The 18604-nt window shown below is 42.2% G+C and overlaps 1 protein-coding gene across 1 annotated transcript; it reads left to right on the top strand.

Annotated features, from left to right (window-relative positions):
- Positions 1-3338: 3338 nt before the first annotated feature.
- On the top strand, positions 3339-17925 carry SFTPB (surfactant protein B). Its single transcript, XM_088443188.1, has 11 exons — positions 3339-3387; positions 5703-5833; positions 8689-8760; positions 9559-9684; positions 10137-10286; positions 12329-12415; positions 13037-13220; positions 15168-15319; positions 17312-17392; positions 17563-17670; positions 17789-17925. The coding sequence occupies exons 1-11, from the start codon at positions 3339-3341 to the stop codon at positions 17822-17824; spliced, it is 1176 nt and encodes a 391-aa protein (XP_088299314.1). The 3' UTR covers positions 17825-17925.
- The last annotated feature ends 679 nt before the right edge of the window (positions 17926-18604 follow it).

Below are 18604 nucleotides of genomic sequence, written 5' to 3'. Positions count from 1 at the left end.
ATATATATATATATAAATGTTAAATATAAAAGCACATAAATATACATGTATACAGGCTAGTATAAAGCCTGAATACACATGTCAATCACTTTGTACAGGCTGGAGATGCACTTACCCCTCCGCGGTCACCTCAAAGCCGGGACGGAGACTGTTCGGAAGCACATGACTGAGCATGCGCAGTAGCAGTAACAGAAGGTAGTGTTTTCGTAAACCGTAAATGTCTTCTGTAACATCGCAGGGACACTGTGTTACCGCAACAACCACTGTCCCTGCATAAAATATTGCTGCATAGCTTCCAGAAATATTTATAATTGGCAACATCGTCCCTATTGCTGAATAGACCCCACAGTGCTGTACATGGAAATGCTAATTTTGTCAGCCATCTGCAGTACAGCTAAGATTTCTTGTTTGTATTACATACAAGTCCTTGTAAAAGATAAGGAAAGCAGCATGGTGTACTGTAGGTCTCTATCTGTCCCTCGACTTCACTGTCAATTGCCTTGTTTCTCGTCTCACTGGGGGCACGGCAAACACTCCGGCAGCTGCCCCCAGCCTCTCCCGGGACAGTGCAGATGACGCATGCATGGTGACAGGTCCCCCTAGCGCGGGACATTGTGGCCTACGTGTGGAACAGCGGAACAGTGCCCGAAAAAGTGGGACTCGCCCGCTGAAATCAGTATGGTTGGGAGGTATGTATAAGCAGACAGCAAGGCATATGAATGTAGGCTTAGTATCCATCTATATAACCTCACTGGCCGATCCACACCTGTATGTACAGGGTTTATTTCTTAAACCGTTTCACACAATGTTTTTGTTGAACTAACAGGGCTACTGAGGGTGGAATCAGTATGATTTACCACCGACAGCGGCAGCCCGGCAAAGGTGAAAATCCCGATAGTCAAAAGGTAAGTATTCACTAACCCTATTCTACCCCCTAACCCTCTCTTAGGGGGTGCTTAACCCTAATTCCCCCCTAGTGCCTAAACCTAAGTCCCCTGAGGTGGGTGCCTAACCCTAACCTCCCCCGGGGGTGCCTAACCCTAACCTCACCTTCCCCTAACCTAAACCTATCCTCCCGGGGGGGGTGTGCCTAAACCTACCCTCCCGGGGGGGATGCTTAACCCTAAGTCCCTCCCGGGAGCCCCTAATTTAACCCTCCCCCCCGCATTACCTTCGATCGGTAAGCCGGGTGTCGGGCTCCCGGCGTACGTCTAATGACAGGCATCAGGATTTTGATGCCTGTCATTAGTACCTTACCGGGATTTGACAGTCGGGAAGCCGGCGGTCGGGATTACATCCGTCGCCTTCCCGTGACCAAATCGTGGCAGGTGTGGCCACACCCACTATACACTGTAAAAATAGCTTTCTCACGCAGAGGGCACCGGGGTCCACACAGGAGGATATTTGTCCCTCTTAGCAGCTGACCCGGGCCATGCCCCCGCCGGGCCCTTCCAGCAAGACCGGGCCTGGGTAATTAGTACCCGCTCCCCTCCCCGCGCACATGACCATACTGCAGTTACCTCCAATGTGGTGGTATATGGACAGATGTTTAAGGGGAGGTGGTAGACAATCAGGCAACTGCTACAATAGTTATATATATATTATTGATTACTGTGATAAACTGTTTTTTTCGTTACAGCCACAGGAATTGGTAGAACATGAAATACAGCAGGGTCCTTATCAAAAATCAGTTTTCCAAAACAATGCGTCACAATCCTTGCTGGTAACATAAGAGTTGCCTGGCCTGAAACACTGTGTGCATACATGAGATGTTTGCTGAACACTTCATAAGAGAAGATTTTGCAACCTTTTTCTAAATACCAGAGTACTTGAGAGAACAGTGTAGGAGATCTCATACTGCTTTGTGTGTATAGTGGGGGCTAATGACTATGGAGGGGGTGGTGTAGGAATTAGGAGGGGGTGTGGGGATAATGACTAAGTAGGGGTCTATTTTGTGCGGTAGCAATATTCATGTTAATTTTATTTATGTACTGTTGTTTATTTATACAGCAACACTATATTGTGCAGCTCTGTATAGAGAATATTTAACCATACACATCTGTCCCTATGCCGTTATAGCTTATTCCCTAACACACACACACACACTAGGGGGCTGGTTCTGAGTTGGGAATTAAAAAAAAACAAAAACAGCAAGTAACTTTGTATCTGGAATAAACCATGTTGCAATACAAGGGGTGCACATACATTTATTTCTTTTTCTACATGTAGGGTAAATACTGGCTGCTTTTGCATGTAGCCCACAAATACTGAACAGCTTTATTTTTACACATTTTAGATTTCAGTTTGGACACACCCCGCCCAGATCTACATCTCTCTACACATTCTACATCTGCCCCACCTGCAGTGCAACATGGTTTGCTCCAAACTCAGAATCAGCCCCTAGGATCCACTTGATTCAGAAGCGTATCAGTATCTTATTGGACTGTGGAAGGAAACCATAGCAACTGAAGAAAATACATACAAACGCCACACAGATTGGGCTCTGGCTAGTAAACAACCCATGGCTCTCCCTCTGTGAGCAGCAATGCTAACCACTGTGCCACTACCATCAGGTGCTATGGTGCCTGGAGGAGATCCTAATGCCAGCCACCGGCCCTTGCACTGGTCTTCTGAGCATGTGTGGGGCTTCATATGCACAACTAAGCCCTATTTGGGCCCCTGGGTTGGACCATCTTTGAAGGCATCTCCCACCTTTCCCCCTTACAAAAACATAGCTAGGGGCCAAGTAATGCAGCATTACAACACTGATGCAGTCTATTCACTCACTAGGACTAATGGACTAGGAATTTGTGTCTCATTGTTGTCACTAGTTCCACGTGAATTGAGAGGTTGCATTCGCATAAACATTGCATCATCCCACAAAATGGCTGCTTCAGAGATGCCAATGATTTCAAATGATTTGATAGGCTACATTCAAGTGCCCACAAAATGGCTGCCTTGCTGGTGTGTATGTGATAGACAGGGACAAAAAGCAGACGAACAAATGTGTGTGTTGAGTACATTATGCATTATAAGACTATACCTACACCTTAAATAACCTGTGTGTAGACACAGTTCTGCCACTGCATGCTGTAGACATAAAGGACACCAGTGAGGCATGTACAGTAGTGAGTGGGTCAATATGCAGGAGTAGCAGAGAGGTGCAGGATGAATGTGTGGTGACATAACTTTATCAGACGTATAATAAAAACAGTCCTGGGCCAGTGAGGCCAGTGGGAGTGGTGCCTTAAATCTGGGAGTGCCGTGTGCATCTACCACCCCTCCTGCCCAGGTATATAGAGATAGCAGTTAGGGGACAAAGCCTATTAAACCTAAACATGGAAAGGACACGCTTGAGCCTGTTATGTCTCCTGTGTGTGATTGCAGGTGAGTGGTTTCTCCTTATCATAGGATGTAATGCTGGAGATTTGATTTGACACACGAGCAGTGTTGCAATGAGGGAGATGGGCGGTGTCCTCAGGTTACAAGGTTTGTGGGCAGAATACTGTATTGTAGTAATGAGTATCGCTCGCAGTGCACAAGCATACATATTGTAGGACCATCACAGATTTATCTGGAAGACTAAGTTCACCTCTTGCAATTAACTTAAAGTTATATTGAAATAAGACAGGAAGGGGACGCTGCAGAGTTGAAGACCAATCAGATTTCATACTGTGCATTCTCCCCCCATTCCATGCACCCAATGTGGGTGTATAGCTTCCAGTTATGTTACTTTATTTATTTATTAAACTTGCAAATATTAGTACATTTTATAAAGGGGTTTCTCACTCATTTCAGCATTATTATCTTGCATCTCCCCTTTGAGCCAAATATATTACTATTGGTTGTGAATGGCCAAATATTCTCTGTACAGCGCTGCGGAATATGTGTGCGCTATATAAATAACTGTTAATAAATAAATAATAATTGTCTGTGTCGACTGCAGAGTCTCCACAGCATAGAGACTAATTAATCTGTGTGTAGGGTAACATCGCCCCAGTAGAATTCCGTCGGTGTGAAATAGTCCTTTTTGCGCTGTGCTTGTGCAGTATACAACAGGTATCTGTATTATCACCGATTAGCCAATAGTGCTGTCTGTAGAATGAATAGATTAAGAACTATCACCAATAAAACCTGCTGCACAGGACTCTCTTAAATACATAAGGGATATGAGTATATAAGTACATTACTTGCAGATTAATAGAGCTGTCAGAAAAACATTAACGTGACATTGCGAAGTAGTACAGCTAATACTGTATGTCAGTATAAATAGCACATTATCACTTCCTATGACATGGAATTTCAATATAAGTAATTAGATTTAGTTGTTTCCCTAACTTCATTCTCATGATCTATTTTTTAGATTTATTTTCTTTATTTAATATTTACTGAATATTAAAATGAAACCCTACTAATATATAGGTTGTATTATCCTCTTTAAAATCAGTCCTGCAGAAAGTGATCTTATATCCCCATATCTTTCATAGTTAAAGTATAACTATAATATAATGCTGATTAAGAGACATTGTACATCATCAGCCTTTTCTGACTGGGAACTGCAATTCATTGATCAAAGGGCCTGATTCACTACAGATCGCAATATAGCGTACGTACGCAGTTCAACTGCGATAGTATGCTAATCCATAGCGATCGCAATGCCACCGCACATTACATAAGTGCGCCCACTTCACCTACACACACATCCGTAATGTTTAGCAAGACTGCGAAAACATCGGACAATCGAGTACCATCGGACTCATGCGCGCAGTTAAGGCAGGTCAGACCTCACTCAGGAATTGCTACTTCAGCACACGCCATGAGTCCTCAGACTGCGTACGGTATCGTAGTGGATAATTTATGCACGCCCATGCAACGGTGTTGAAACGCACTAGGACGCCTGCGTTCAGCTGACGTGTCACCACCCACAAATAAACACAACCCCCTGAGCCTTCGTACACCACTTTGTTACATACAGATCCATAGGGCAAGGTCCTCCTCGTTCCTAAATAGGCATCCAGGGTAAAAAAAACATAATGTACAACACGGCTGCCTATTATGAGGCCCCAACGCTAATGGAACATCACTTGTGGGCATTGCCATAGCGATGAATGAGAATGATCTAACTCACAGGTTCTTAAACTCGGCCCTCAGAACCCCAAACAGTGCATGTTTTCCAGGTCTCCTCACAGGATCACAAGTGAAATAATTACCTCCACCTATAGATCTTTTAAAATGTGTCAGTGAGTAATGAGTTCACCTGTGCACCTGCTGGATGACCTGGAAAAAGTGTCCTGTGTGGGGTCCTGAGGACCGAGTTTTAGAACCACTGATCAGAGCATGTTGCTATTACTGTGGGGTTCATATTCTATTGTATATGGCGTCTTGAAATTCAACGGGAATTCATAGACTATCACAGTACCCCATACATTTCTTTCACTACCTTTTATATTATTTTATTTTGCTGCTTTATACTTAGACTAGTCCCACCTGTGTAGCACGGTATTGGGTGTCTTTTCTTTGTCTGTATTTATAATTGCAAGCAAAAAGTCATGTAGACAGCACCTCCACTACTGACTTTTAGGTAGGGGTAAGCAACTTACTCCCTTCAATACTGTATATAAAGAATAAAAGTTAGCGGCTGAATTCATCAAAGTACATTAATGGTGCGATTATTATATCTCTTATTTTATATGCTACTGTAGCTGCGTCTGGAAAGGTCCTGGTGAAGGACGTATGTGCCCAGGGTCCAGAGTTCTGGTGTCAGGACCTGGTGACAGCCGCTCAGTGTGGAGCAGTGGATCACTGCAAGCAGAATGTATGGAAGGAAGGAGAGGTAAGACCTGAACAAGGACTGCACCAGGGAACCATGTAATGGGTTACTTGCTCAACACTGTGGAAAGTATTATCTACATTTTCGCCCTGCATTATACTGAACAGCGCCGGCCAGGTAATGTATTGGAACTGCAGCCCTGGCGTCATATACTCATACACGGCAGTACAGCCCGTACAATTATAGCTCTATAACTACAGTAACCCAGGTATCTTCACATATACTATGTATATACCCTCACCTCTACCAATGTTCCCCATTACACTTCTAGTCTAGTACCTAACCTGTGCAGTTTTCCATATACCACATACACATCCTCATCTCTACCAATGCTTCTCATTACACTTATATCTCTATACCTAACCCATCTAACTTCCTATATGCCATGTGTATGACCTTATCTCTACCAGTGCTCCCCATTCCCAATACACTTATATCTATGTTCCTATATACCATGTATAAATCCTGCAACCAATGCTGCCTATTACACTTATATCTCTATACCTAACCCATCTAACTTCCCATATACCATGAACGAATCTTTGTTTTTAAACATAGTGAGTGTTCCATTTATTCTTATAACACTGCACTGTTACATTTATATCACTATTGCTAATCAAAGTAACAAGTACTATGTACCAATGTGCACTATACATACTCAGCATTACATACCGATTCCCTATATGACACCCATTAGAGTATTACATCATGGGGCAAGCTGCACATTAAGGGGTCTATTTATCAAGCAGTGAAAAGCATGGAGAAGTAGACCAGTGGAGAAGTTCACAATCTCCTTCAGAACACAAGGGTTCACCCTCCAATCTCTTTGTCTCAGAGGAAAAGTGCTGTGATGTACGCTATCCCTTACATAAATATATATAATCTGTCTCCATTATTATTATTATTATCCTTTATTTATATGGCGCCACAAAGGTTCCGCAGCGCCTTACACAGTACATAAATGAGCACACAAGAAAAACAGTTAATAGTAATACAAAACAATGCAGGACAAGGACAAGGTTATAAACTCAGCTGCAAAACACAAGCAGCAGGACATGAGCAACCAGGTGTTAGGTGCCGTTGTGGGGAGTTAGGAGTAAATGATACTATAAGTAGGGGGAGAAGCACGTGAGGATGAGGGCCCTGCTCGTGAGAGCTTACATTCTAAAAGGGGAAGGGCAGACAGACAGGGGCGACACAGAGGGGTAGATAGTGAAGAAGGAGCATGGAGCAGTGGGTTAGGATATGTGCTGCGGAATGTGTGTGTATAAGACGACCTGATATGTAAAAATTAAGTCATTCATACATCTATCTCTATGATAGAAAATAGATTGTTTGTGTTATTTACATGAGAGATGTACAAAGTAAAGTAGAAGCACTTTAATTTGTGTGTTACATTTTAGCATCTATATACAGCCTGACAAGAAATGCAGCTATTATGGGACTGTCCCGCCATCCTAATACAGTAGTGACTACTTTAGTTCCAGCTGCTGGGTGCTATGCCATGCTCCTGTGAGTGGGTGCATCTCACATGCTAGACCCACTCACAAATGGGTGCAGCCATACATGATGTGGTCCCACAGGATGTTGCAGTACCCGGGCCCAGAATTTCTCTTGGCAGCCCTGGAGGTGACAGACAGAACGAGGAGGGAATGGGGCTTAGTAGTGGGGTAACAAGACCATGGAGGGAGGTGGTTGAGAGTGGAGGTATAGGAGAGGTGGGGGAAAGAAGCAGAGGGTTGGAAGCAGACTGATGAGAGAAAAAAAGGAAGAACAGCAAGTGGAGGAAACAGGAGGGGGAAGAGAGGGATGGATAAAGTATTGGATTATGTGGACATAGAATATGGGGGTTGTGTGAAGTAAGGGTGTTCATGCTGTGGACAAGGTAATAATTGAGATGTAAACTGGAGTGGAGGCTGTGAGATATAGAGTCAGTGTGGATTAAAGTTGTTGAATGTTCAAAAATACATGTAAAGAACAGTGCTGCTAATGTATGAGCGCAGCTCCAAAAGTGATATATAAAGGAGAGGTGTGTGAGTAGTGGGTGCAGGAATTAGTTTATAAACAAATGGTTAAAGTGGATAGATGTGACACAATTGGAAAAGGCAATACAAAATGAATGAGGACAAAATTACAACGTACCCGAGCTGATCCAGTCCAAAGTGTTCTGATCAACAAAGATCAATCAACAAGAGCAGTACACAGACAGGGGAGCACTTGCAGTGTCCAAGCAGTGAGTGCAGTAAGTAGTTGCCTGGATATGCATACAGCAGAAGATGTTGATTTTGTTCATTCACATAAGTATGTTGCTTCTTGTTGTTCAGAAACTGTTCTGGTTTTGAGTTTCTTTTCCCTCAGTTTTCCTCCAGCGTAACTCCGACTTAGTTATCAAATTGTATTTACACTTATAATCAGAACACTTTGAATCTTAACACAGACTATGGCAGCCACTGGCTATGCAGCCTGTGGGAGCAGTAATATCTAAAGTTACAAACATGTGTCTCTGTGCTCACTGATTGGGACCCCACCCCGAAAGCTCGAACACACACTAAATTGGGATGCAATAAAGTCTAAGATAAACAATTTGTGAGAAGGGGGGTGGCCAACACAGATTCACAACACATTCCTAACTTCCTTTAGATAAATTGCTCTTAGTATAGCAGTAGTTGTAATTTACCCAGTATAAATTTTCAAAACTGTGCTGAGGCAATCACTAAAACAGCATCTGATGGGAGCAGTAGTTGTAATTTACCTGTGGAATGCAGAGAAGAAGTCACATCAGTCTTTGCATGGTGCGCATATGACAAATAAGATCTGCACCTCACTCACCCTGTCTCTCTGTCTTTTTCCCTGAACAGGAGACCCTGTGTGACCAGTGTAAGCAGATTGTCACAGTTCTGCTGAACATGGTGAAGTCATCATCTATCCAGGTAACAGGGACAATTGAGCTGTAAATAGCAACATACAATCTATACTTTAATGGTGCATACACACGGTCAGAGTTTTCTTCAGATCTGAACGATAACGATTTAAAAAATCGTTCAATCATTCATATCTGAAGGAAAATCTGATAGATCTGTCAGACGAAGGATTTGAACGATGCACGTTCCCGATGGTCAGATAACGATATCTGACATATGATGTGTTTGCAGCCAGACTTGGACGATTCCATTCATTTTAATGCAGTCAAAAATCGTTCAAATCTTTGGTAAAATCGTTCAATCGTTCATCTGACAAATCTGACCGTATGTATGCTCCATTAGCTGCATACACACACAACGATTTTTTTTAACGATTATCGTTAAATGTTATCGTTTAAAAAAAACGTTCACTTTCTGAGTCAAATGATGAACGATTATCGTTCATGCGCGTTCACGTTTGTAGTTCAATCAGACTTGTCAACTCAACGATTTTCATTAAGGGAATATGCAAAAGTCGTTTGTAGTTCAAAAAAATCGTTCATTACACTTTAAAAAATCTGACAGATAATCGTTCATAAAATAGTTAGTAACAAAATCGTTCTGTGTATGCAGCTTTAGTGTATGTTTTTAAAGCCCCTCCTGCTCCCCCCAACAAAATGACTACACTGCCACCTGTATGGTGTTTGACATAAGAACAACATGGTAATTTAGCTGGCCCAACTTGGTACATTGTGCTATGGCAGTATACAGTATTGTGCAGTGTTAGAGACTTGAAACATGTATTAAACATCTGTATCATGTCTGCAGACGTCTATCAAGAAGTTCCTGCACAATCAGTGCACACACATTGCTGTGTCCGTGCTCATTGATCAGTGCTTCCAGCTGGTGGATCAGTATGAGAGCGTCCTGATCAGCATCCTGGAAAGCCAGATTGTAAGTAGCAACCATCAATGTATTCCTTTTATTTATTGGACATGTGAGTGTAACACTCTAGGGAGGACAAGGCTGGAACAGCCTGTAGCCAGACCAATCGAAGTTTAACTGGATTAGACCATCCACAACAAGCTAATAATATAACATATGTATGAAAGTCACCTTTTGTTATCTAGTCAGAAAGTGTTGGTAGGTGGTAGCTGAGGAAGTAGGAGCATGGGGCTAGTGTATTTGACCAGAATTCTGTGTAACTTTGGAAAAACAATACAGAGGGAAAAAAGGATGCTGTCCATACCAGCCAATCAGAGATTTGCTTTCATTTTCTAACTCCGTACTACAAATATGAAAGCTACAATCTGACAATATTGATAGCAGAGTTTACAAATGTTATGTTGCAAAAAAAAATAATGTAAGAACAGAAGTAGTAATTGTAATTATGTGCTGCTTTGCAGAACCCCACTTCAATCTGCTCTAAAATCACCTTATGTCCTTCTGACCAATCCACTGAATGGAACCCAGAGATGCCAACCAACCTCAACTTGGAAACCATCTTTCCTCTAATCCACGATAGCATTCAGTCTATCCATACAAAAGCAACCCAGGTGAGACAAACTCATATATACAATATTGGTTCAGCCCACAAAATGGCTAACTCCACTGTGTATAAACACAGGTGACTGGTGCATGTATGTGTGTGTATGTTTGGGTAACTACAAATTTGGAGCAGGGATAAGTGTTTTGTCTGTAGTTTGAGCTGAATTTATTTACCCTTGTTATCCAAAACAATTCACATATAGAAGGGACGTGTTTAACATGCACACACTAACACTACTGCACGTGCCATGTTACCACCCCTGATCTGCCTCTCCCAGCACAAGATATGGGCAATAGATGTATTTTTACATTGCACAATTTACATGCAACTTCAACTCAGGCCCAGAGATTCTAATTTCATCCTAACTAATAGTTTCCTAGGATGGCGACATCCAAATTAAATTTAGAACGTGTACATAATCCACACCTAACCAGCTAAACTAAGATTATTCATTATAACTTTCATCATTGATTACATAGACCACAGGCAGTCTAATTGCTGTATTACTGCATTTTGGGTACGAGTTGAATAATCTCATTACATTGCTGTATTACTGCCTTTTGGGCACTAGTTGAATAATCTCATTATATTGCTGTATTACTGCGTTTTGGGTACTAGTTGAATAATCTCATTATATTGCTGTATCACTGCATTTTGGGTACTAGTTGAATAATCTCATTATATTGCTGTATCACTGCATTTTGGGTACTACAGGTTGAGTCTCCCATATTCAAAATGCTTGGGACCAGGGGTATTTTGGATATCGGAATATTCCGTATTTTGGAATAATTGCATATTATAATGAAACGTCTTGGAAATGGGACCCAAATATACACACAGAATGCATTTATGTGTTATATACACCTTATACACACAGCCTGCAGGTCATTTTAGACAATATTTTTTATAATTTTGTGCATCAAAAAAAGTTTGTGTACATACATGAAATTCATTTATGTTTCATATACACCTTATACACACAGCCTGAAGGTTATTTTATACAATCTTTTTAATAATTTGTGCCTTAGACAAAGTTTTGTAAATTAAACCATCAAAAATCAAAGGTTTCATTATCTCAGTCAAGCTGAAAATATTCCGTGTTTCGGAATATTTGGATATGGGAGACTCAACCCGTAGTTGAATACTCTCATTATATTGCTGTATCACTGCATTTTGGGTACTAGTTGAATAATCTCATTATATTGCTGTATTACTGCGTTTCGGGTACTAGTTGAATAATCTCATTACATTGCTGTATTACTGCCTTTTGGGCACTAGTTGAATAATCCCATTATATTGCTGTATCACTGCATTTTGGGTATTAGTTGAATAATCTCATTATATTGCTGTATCACTGCCTTTTGGGTACTAGTTGAATAATCTCATTACATTGCTGTATTACTGCGTTTCGGGTACTAGTTGAATAATCTCATTATATTGCTGTATTACTGCCTTTTGGGTACTAGTTGAATAATCTCATTATATTGCTGTATTACTGCGTTTCGGGTGCTAGTTGAATAATCTCATTATATTGCTGTATTACTGCATTTCGGGTACTAGTTGAATAATCTCATTTTATTGCAGTATTACTGCGTTTTGGGTACTAGAAATATAAAATTTGACGGCAGATAAGAACCACTTGGCCCATCTAGTCTGCTCTTTTTTACCTTTTGGTAACCACAACCCTATGTGATCCTCAATACTAGTTGAATAATCTCATTATATTGCTGTATTACTGCGTTTTGGGTACTAGTTGAATAATCTCATTATATTGCTGTATTACTGCCTTTTGGGTACTAGTTGAATAATCTCATTATATTGCTGTATTACTGCCTTTTGGGTACTAGTTGAATAATCTCATTATATTGCTATATCACTGCGTTTTGGGTACTAGTTGAATAATCTCATTACATTGCTGTATTACTGTCTTTTGGGCACTAGTTGAATAATCTCATTACATTGCTGTATTACTGCCTTTTGGGTACTAGTTGAATAATCTCATTATATTGCTGTATTACTGCGTTTTGAGTGTTTACCACTGTCTGACAGAACATGAAGGAAGACTGGCCCGTCCCGAAGCCAATGTGCTGGATGTGTAAATCGTTTGTGTCAAAATTTGAGGCAGCAATCCCAAAGGTAAATATCCTTCCTACCAGCACATACAAATGTCCTCACCACATAGATATCTCCCACCAGACAAACCTCCATTCATCTTCCTCAATAACCATCAGTATTCACTTATCAACAAATGCCCTGCACACTTTCCTAGCTCACGTATCGCTATGTGGCGCCCACAGGAATGTGACAGAAGATTAGACATGATGGACACATCATAAGGAGAACTGAATATACAGTACATGTGCTATACCATAACTCATACAGAAATGACAATGTGTTTTACATGATATCTCCATTGTAGATGTGCTGCTTTGCAATTGTGCCCCTATCTTAACAGAGCCATTTAAAAAAATGGAAGAACCATAAAGCTATTACTAATAAGGTTACTTCAGTGATGTTCTAGTCCCTCATATCAATTTTATTCTCCAGGAATAGGGTAACTGAAGGCCTGGAGTCCATTTAAACTCCACTAAATTATTCTCGAACATTGGTTGAGCCCAAAAATTGTCTCCACTGAGTATGGGTGACTGGTGCCCAAAAAAAGTGGCTGCAGTTGCGCTATAAAAAAGCAATGTAATATTATTCCTGAGATAGGAGTAACCCTTACTGTGACTGTAATGTGACATGTGCTGTTTGTAGGATGCCATTGCACAGGGTGCATCAAAACTATGCCTAGTCATGCCTGGGGCAGTTGCCGGGGTGTGCCAGTGCTTGGTTGAGAAGTATACTGTCATTGTACTGGATACCATCCTGGGACTACTGGGGCCAAAACTGTTGTGTGGACTGTTATTCATGTGCGCTACAGAGGATAACTGTGCGTCCGGTGAGTACTGTTTATTCCATATACAGAGTTACACACATATAGCAGTCTTGTCAGTTATTACATTATGGGGGAGATATGCAGGGGTCTATTTACTAAACAGTGATAAGAGAGAGTGAAAAGTGATAAGGTGCCAGCCAATCAGCTCCCAACTGTCATCTCACAGGCTGTGTTTGAAAAATGACAGTCGGGAGCTGATTGGCTGGCACCTTATCACTTCCCACTCTGTCTCCTATCACTGCTTAGTAAACAGACCCCTAAGTACCAAACAATCAGCTTCTAACTGTCATTTTACAGGAAGTGTTTGAAACATGACAGGAGCCGATTGGCTGGCACTTTCTCTCCAAGCTTTGATAAATCTCCCCCTATGTCTTCAAAGAGCGCTCAAAAGTTCCATCAGTATTACCTAACAAAACTACAAAGTACACTCTGAAAGTGAGGTCGATACAGTGTACACAGATCGTCTAGAGCCCATATTTTTTCCCATAAATAGGGCCAGTGGGTTAAAATAAAATAAACACACAGCTTTGGTAACAACATCTGACAATATAAAAAGCTACAAGAAAGTGACGTCATGATGGCGGCACTCCATGATCAATATTCATAAGTCGCTGGTTCCTAATAAACTGGTATGCTAAATTCTACTTCTTAACTATAATAATCATTAGAATAATGATTCAACAAATAGAGCATTGAGGACAGATGCCCTTTAAAGATTAAAAGGACCAGTGCCACATTACTATTAGGCTAATTTACACAGACACCTAGAGTGCCAATGCGCACTGAGTGACATTTTGACCCTATAAGGAGCACCAGCTGCGGACATGCAGGAAAAGCAGTTGGTAGTTTCTAACCTGTGAAGTGTGGTGCTGTACTTGTCTATGATGTAACAACCCAGCGCCACACTCCCAGCTGGAGGAGCTCCATCTCCCTCCTGCTAAGGCACTGAGATGGGCCGTGACATGTGGTACTGTACTTATCTATGATGTAACAACCCAGCGCCACACTCCCAGCTGGAGGAGCTCCATCTCCCTCCTGCTAAGGCACTGATATGGGCTGTGAAGTGTGGTACTGTACTTATCTATGATGTAACAACCCAGCGCCACACTCCCAGCTGGAGGAGCTCCATCTCCCTCCTGCTAAGGCACTGATATGGGCTGTGAAGTGTGGTACTGTACTTGTCTATGATGTAACAACCCAGCACCACACTCCCAGCTGGAGGAGCTCCATCTCCCTCCTGCTAAGGCACTGAGATGGGCCGTGACGTGTGGTACTGTACTTGTCTATGATGTAACAACCCAGCGCCACACTCCCAGCTGGAGGAGCTCCATCTCCCTCCTGCTAAGGCACTGAGATGGGCTGTGAAGTGTGGTACTGTACTTATCTATGATGTAACAACCCAGCGCCACACACCCAGCTGGAGGAGCTCCATCTCCCTCCTGCTAAGGCACTGAGATCGGCTGTGAAGTGTGGTACTGCAATTGTCTATGATGTAACAACCCAGCGCCACACTCCCAGTTGGAGGAGCTCCATCTCCCTCCTGCTAAGGCACTGAGATCGGCTGTGAAGTGTGGTACTGCAATTGTCTATGATGTAACAACCCAGCGCCACACTCCCAGCAGGAGGAGCTCCATCTCCCTCCTGCTAAGGCACTGAGATCGGCTGTGAAGTGTGGTACTGCAATTGTCTATGATGTAACAACCCAGCACCACACTCCCAGTTGGAGGAGCTCCATCTCCCTCCTGCTAAGGCACTGAGATCGGCTGTGAAGTGTGGTACTGCAATTGTCTATGATATAACAACTCAGCGCCACACTCCCAGCAGGAGGAGCTGCAAATGCCGTCTCCATCTCCCTCCACCTGCTGAGGCACTGACATTGGCTGTGAAGGTGTTTTGTTGCATTGTCCCATCTGCTGTACATAAATTGTGATGCATCTCTCTGTTGTACAGGAGTAATTCCAGACCTGAAGTCTGATGTGACGTGTGACATGTGTCTGGCAATAACCTCCATTGTGAAGCCTACAAGAGGTGTAAATGTGACGCAGGAAGAAATAAACGCTCTTTTGTCCAGAGTGTGCACCGACTCGTTGGATTGGAAAGAGGTGGGAAATGGAGTGACGTGTCCTGGCTACATTTATTTATACAGACAATAGGACATCTGCTTATGACTACTAAAAGGACTTACCAGTTTGTCGCTTTAAAAAGTAACCAACAGTAGACTAAAAAGTGACTTAAAAAAGGATTAGTTTAGCTGCTAGTCATAATTTTAGTCAGGCAAGTTAAATATATGATGAAAAAAGTAACATGGCGACAGGGATTCACATCCATTCAGCCTCAAGTCATGTCAGGCACTGATGTTGGGCGATAAGGCCTGGCTCTCAGTGGGCATTCCACTTCATCCCAAAGGTGTTTGGTGGGGCTGAGGTCAGGACAGGCATATTCTTTGACTCAAACTTGTTGAAAAGAAAAGGCCCTTCCCAAAGTTGTTGCAACTTAAATGTAAGCACGGAATTCTCCAGAATGCCATCACATGCTGTAGAATTATGTTTTCCTTTCACTGGAACTAACGGGCCCATTCTGGGAGCTTGTGTGTACTACTGTTTTGCAGCTGTTGTTGCTGCCTGACACTCAAAGCAGTTACAGTGACCGGGGCAGCTCCAGCAGGGCAGAAATGTAACAAGGTGATTTGCCTTCTTACATGGATAGGCTGTATGCCACAATTATTGAGACAGTCCACAAAATGACATCTTCCATTGTGTATAGGCTCTTTAAACTAACAGCAAACACCTCATTAGATACTGTGGTATGATCGGGGTAGGGGGTCCCTCTCCTGGGGTAGATGGACACATCCTTACACACAGCAGCCAGGAAATAGCACTCCAGTCGTGGATTTTTGTGCAAGCTGGTCAGCACCAGTTTTTATTGTGCAACATCAATAATCAAATAAACAAACATAAAATAAATCCTAGCCCATCTGGGCTCTAACTAGACAGTAAGTTCCCTCACTAACCGAACACTAAAATAAGTTCACGTCCACAGTACCTTCTGGTTTGTAGCAAACAGTGTCTCAGAGCAAGCTAACCTGCGGGCCTGCTCTTCCAGGTATGAGACACTCAGCCACAAGTAAACCTAGCTTATCACAGCCATTTCCAGGTGCAAGCCCTAAGGACCTGCTACCAGGCTGAAAGACCCAACACCCGGAGTGGCCTGTGGATGGAGCCCTCCCTCTCCTCACATCCACACCCCCAGGACCCATTCAGGCTTTTCACAAAAGCCGACATTTCTAGTCTGCTTTGTCCAACAGACTTCTCCTGGGGGTTTTAAAACACATAGGACAGGAATCTGGGACAGATATAGAAGCCATTCCACACTTCTCCAGTGCTTCTATCACAATACCCTACAACAAATGAGGTAGAGGATGAACGAACAGCATTCAGTACCGAATGCATTATTTCTGCTGCAAAGTATAAACACAAGTTTTAAAAGTAGAATATCGGCGTAATGGTTAGCATTACTGGCTTACTGCACTGAGGTTGTGGGTTCAATTCCTACTACAGCCCTATCTGTGTGGAGTTTGTATATTCTCCCTGAGCTTGTGTTAGTTTCCTCCGGGTGCGCCGGTTTCCTCCCATACTCCAAAAATATACTGGTAGGTTATTGGCTACTGACAAAAAATAACCCTAGTATGTGTGTGAGCATGTGGTAGGGAATATAGATTGTAAAGCTCCACTGGGACAGGCACTGATGTGAATGGGCAAATAATCTCTTTAAAGCGCTGTAGAATATGTGTGCGCTATATGAATAACTGCTAATAATAATAATATTCTTAGTTCATTTCTCGAATGTTCAGTAAAACATCAGAATAATCCGGGATCACCTTCAAATTGGCAAATTAATAAAACAGTGTACTGCTGTTCTGCAAGACTGACCAAGCAAGAAGACACTATTCGTAAATCCAAATGGTCAAACATCTATGAATAGCTTTAGAACAAAACCTCGCCCAGACTATGTACCAAATAACCACTGCTTACAGAATACACAATATTTGAGTATAAAGTGCCTTTAATATACAGGATCCTTTTCTGTGTTCTCAGTGTCATGTGTTCCTGCAAGAACATCAGAGACAACTATCTGAGCTTCTCCTCAAGCCTTGGGATAACAAGATGACCTGTCAGGTACGTAAAGGAGACGGAGATTACGTGTACATGGATTAATGAACTAAAAGGCAAAAGCATGCTAGAACTTGTAGTACCACAACAGCTGGCGAACCAAATCAGCATAAGCAGGAGGTACTGCATCTTATTATTGTGGGACAGCACAGTACAATCCTTATTTCTACCTCCAGGCAGTAGGTGCTTGTCCAGCCCCATCTAAAACCGCCCTGGAGGATTCTGGGTGCACAGCTGGACCGACATATTGGTGCCAAAGCCTGGACACTGCAAGAGAGTGCAAGGTGGGTGTGGAAAGAGCGCATATATATAACCGCTCTAATACTTGGTGAAATTCTAACTTAAATGCTAAAACAAATATATATAAAATACTAGATGATAATTTTTTATTTTACGTTCCAGGCTATTGGACACTGTCTGGCCCACGTATGGCACTAAACCACTGTGTGTTGCAGATCAGTCTATGAAAACACCTTCATCTACAATAAATCACTGTCTGTATAAATTCAGTTTCCACTCTTATGTTAAAATTAAAGCTGGCAAGAAACATATATAACTTGTGTTTTGCATTACTGAGCAATCCCATCTACAAAAGTGATAAGATCCCATTTAACCAGCTGTTTGTTTTTTCTTTTCCCAAGAAGGGAGTCAAAAAAAAAAAAAAAAAAAAAAAAAAAAAAAAAGGGAATGGTTGCGTCACACGCTGCTAGCAGAAAAGAACCCATGTGGGGTAGAGCGTACAGACTATAAGCTCCAATGGGGCTGTGATTGATCTCAGTGATGTAATATGTTCTGTACGGCACTGTGCAATATGCTGGCGCTATACAAACATTGAATAAAGACAAGCAAGATGAAATCTTAACGATATTAGAAATGGCTACTGATATGGGGTATACTTGGTCACACCTTCCCATAATAGACACTGGGGTGTGTGGCCCCATTCCACGCCGGGGTGTTCCAGGTATCGCATGGAACAGGGTCAGGTGAGTGTCAGCTTACGGCATGGAGCTACAGTAGTTCTAGTAAATTGTTGAGCACCCTGAGGGACATATGGAAACTGTTGCAGGCGCTGCCATTGAAACCCTAAAACAAGCAGTGCCTCTCCTGCAGTCACATGTGGAACTTTCTGAATAATGTCCCCCCATGTATTACATGGGGCTTACAAGTAAAAGGAGGTCATTAATCCTCTTTAGTGTGCATTTAGCGAGCAATGTATAA

The sequence above is a fragment of the Taudactylus pleione genome, unplaced genomic scaffold (assembly GCF_031769625.1).
Source record: "Taudactylus pleione unplaced genomic scaffold, aTauple2 ptg000329l, whole genome shotgun sequence".
NCBI lineage: Eukaryota > Metazoa > Chordata > Amphibia > Anura > Myobatrachidae > Taudactylus > Taudactylus pleione.
Note: the sequence above shows the minus strand (reverse complement) of the source record. Positions and strands in the feature narration are given on the sequence as shown.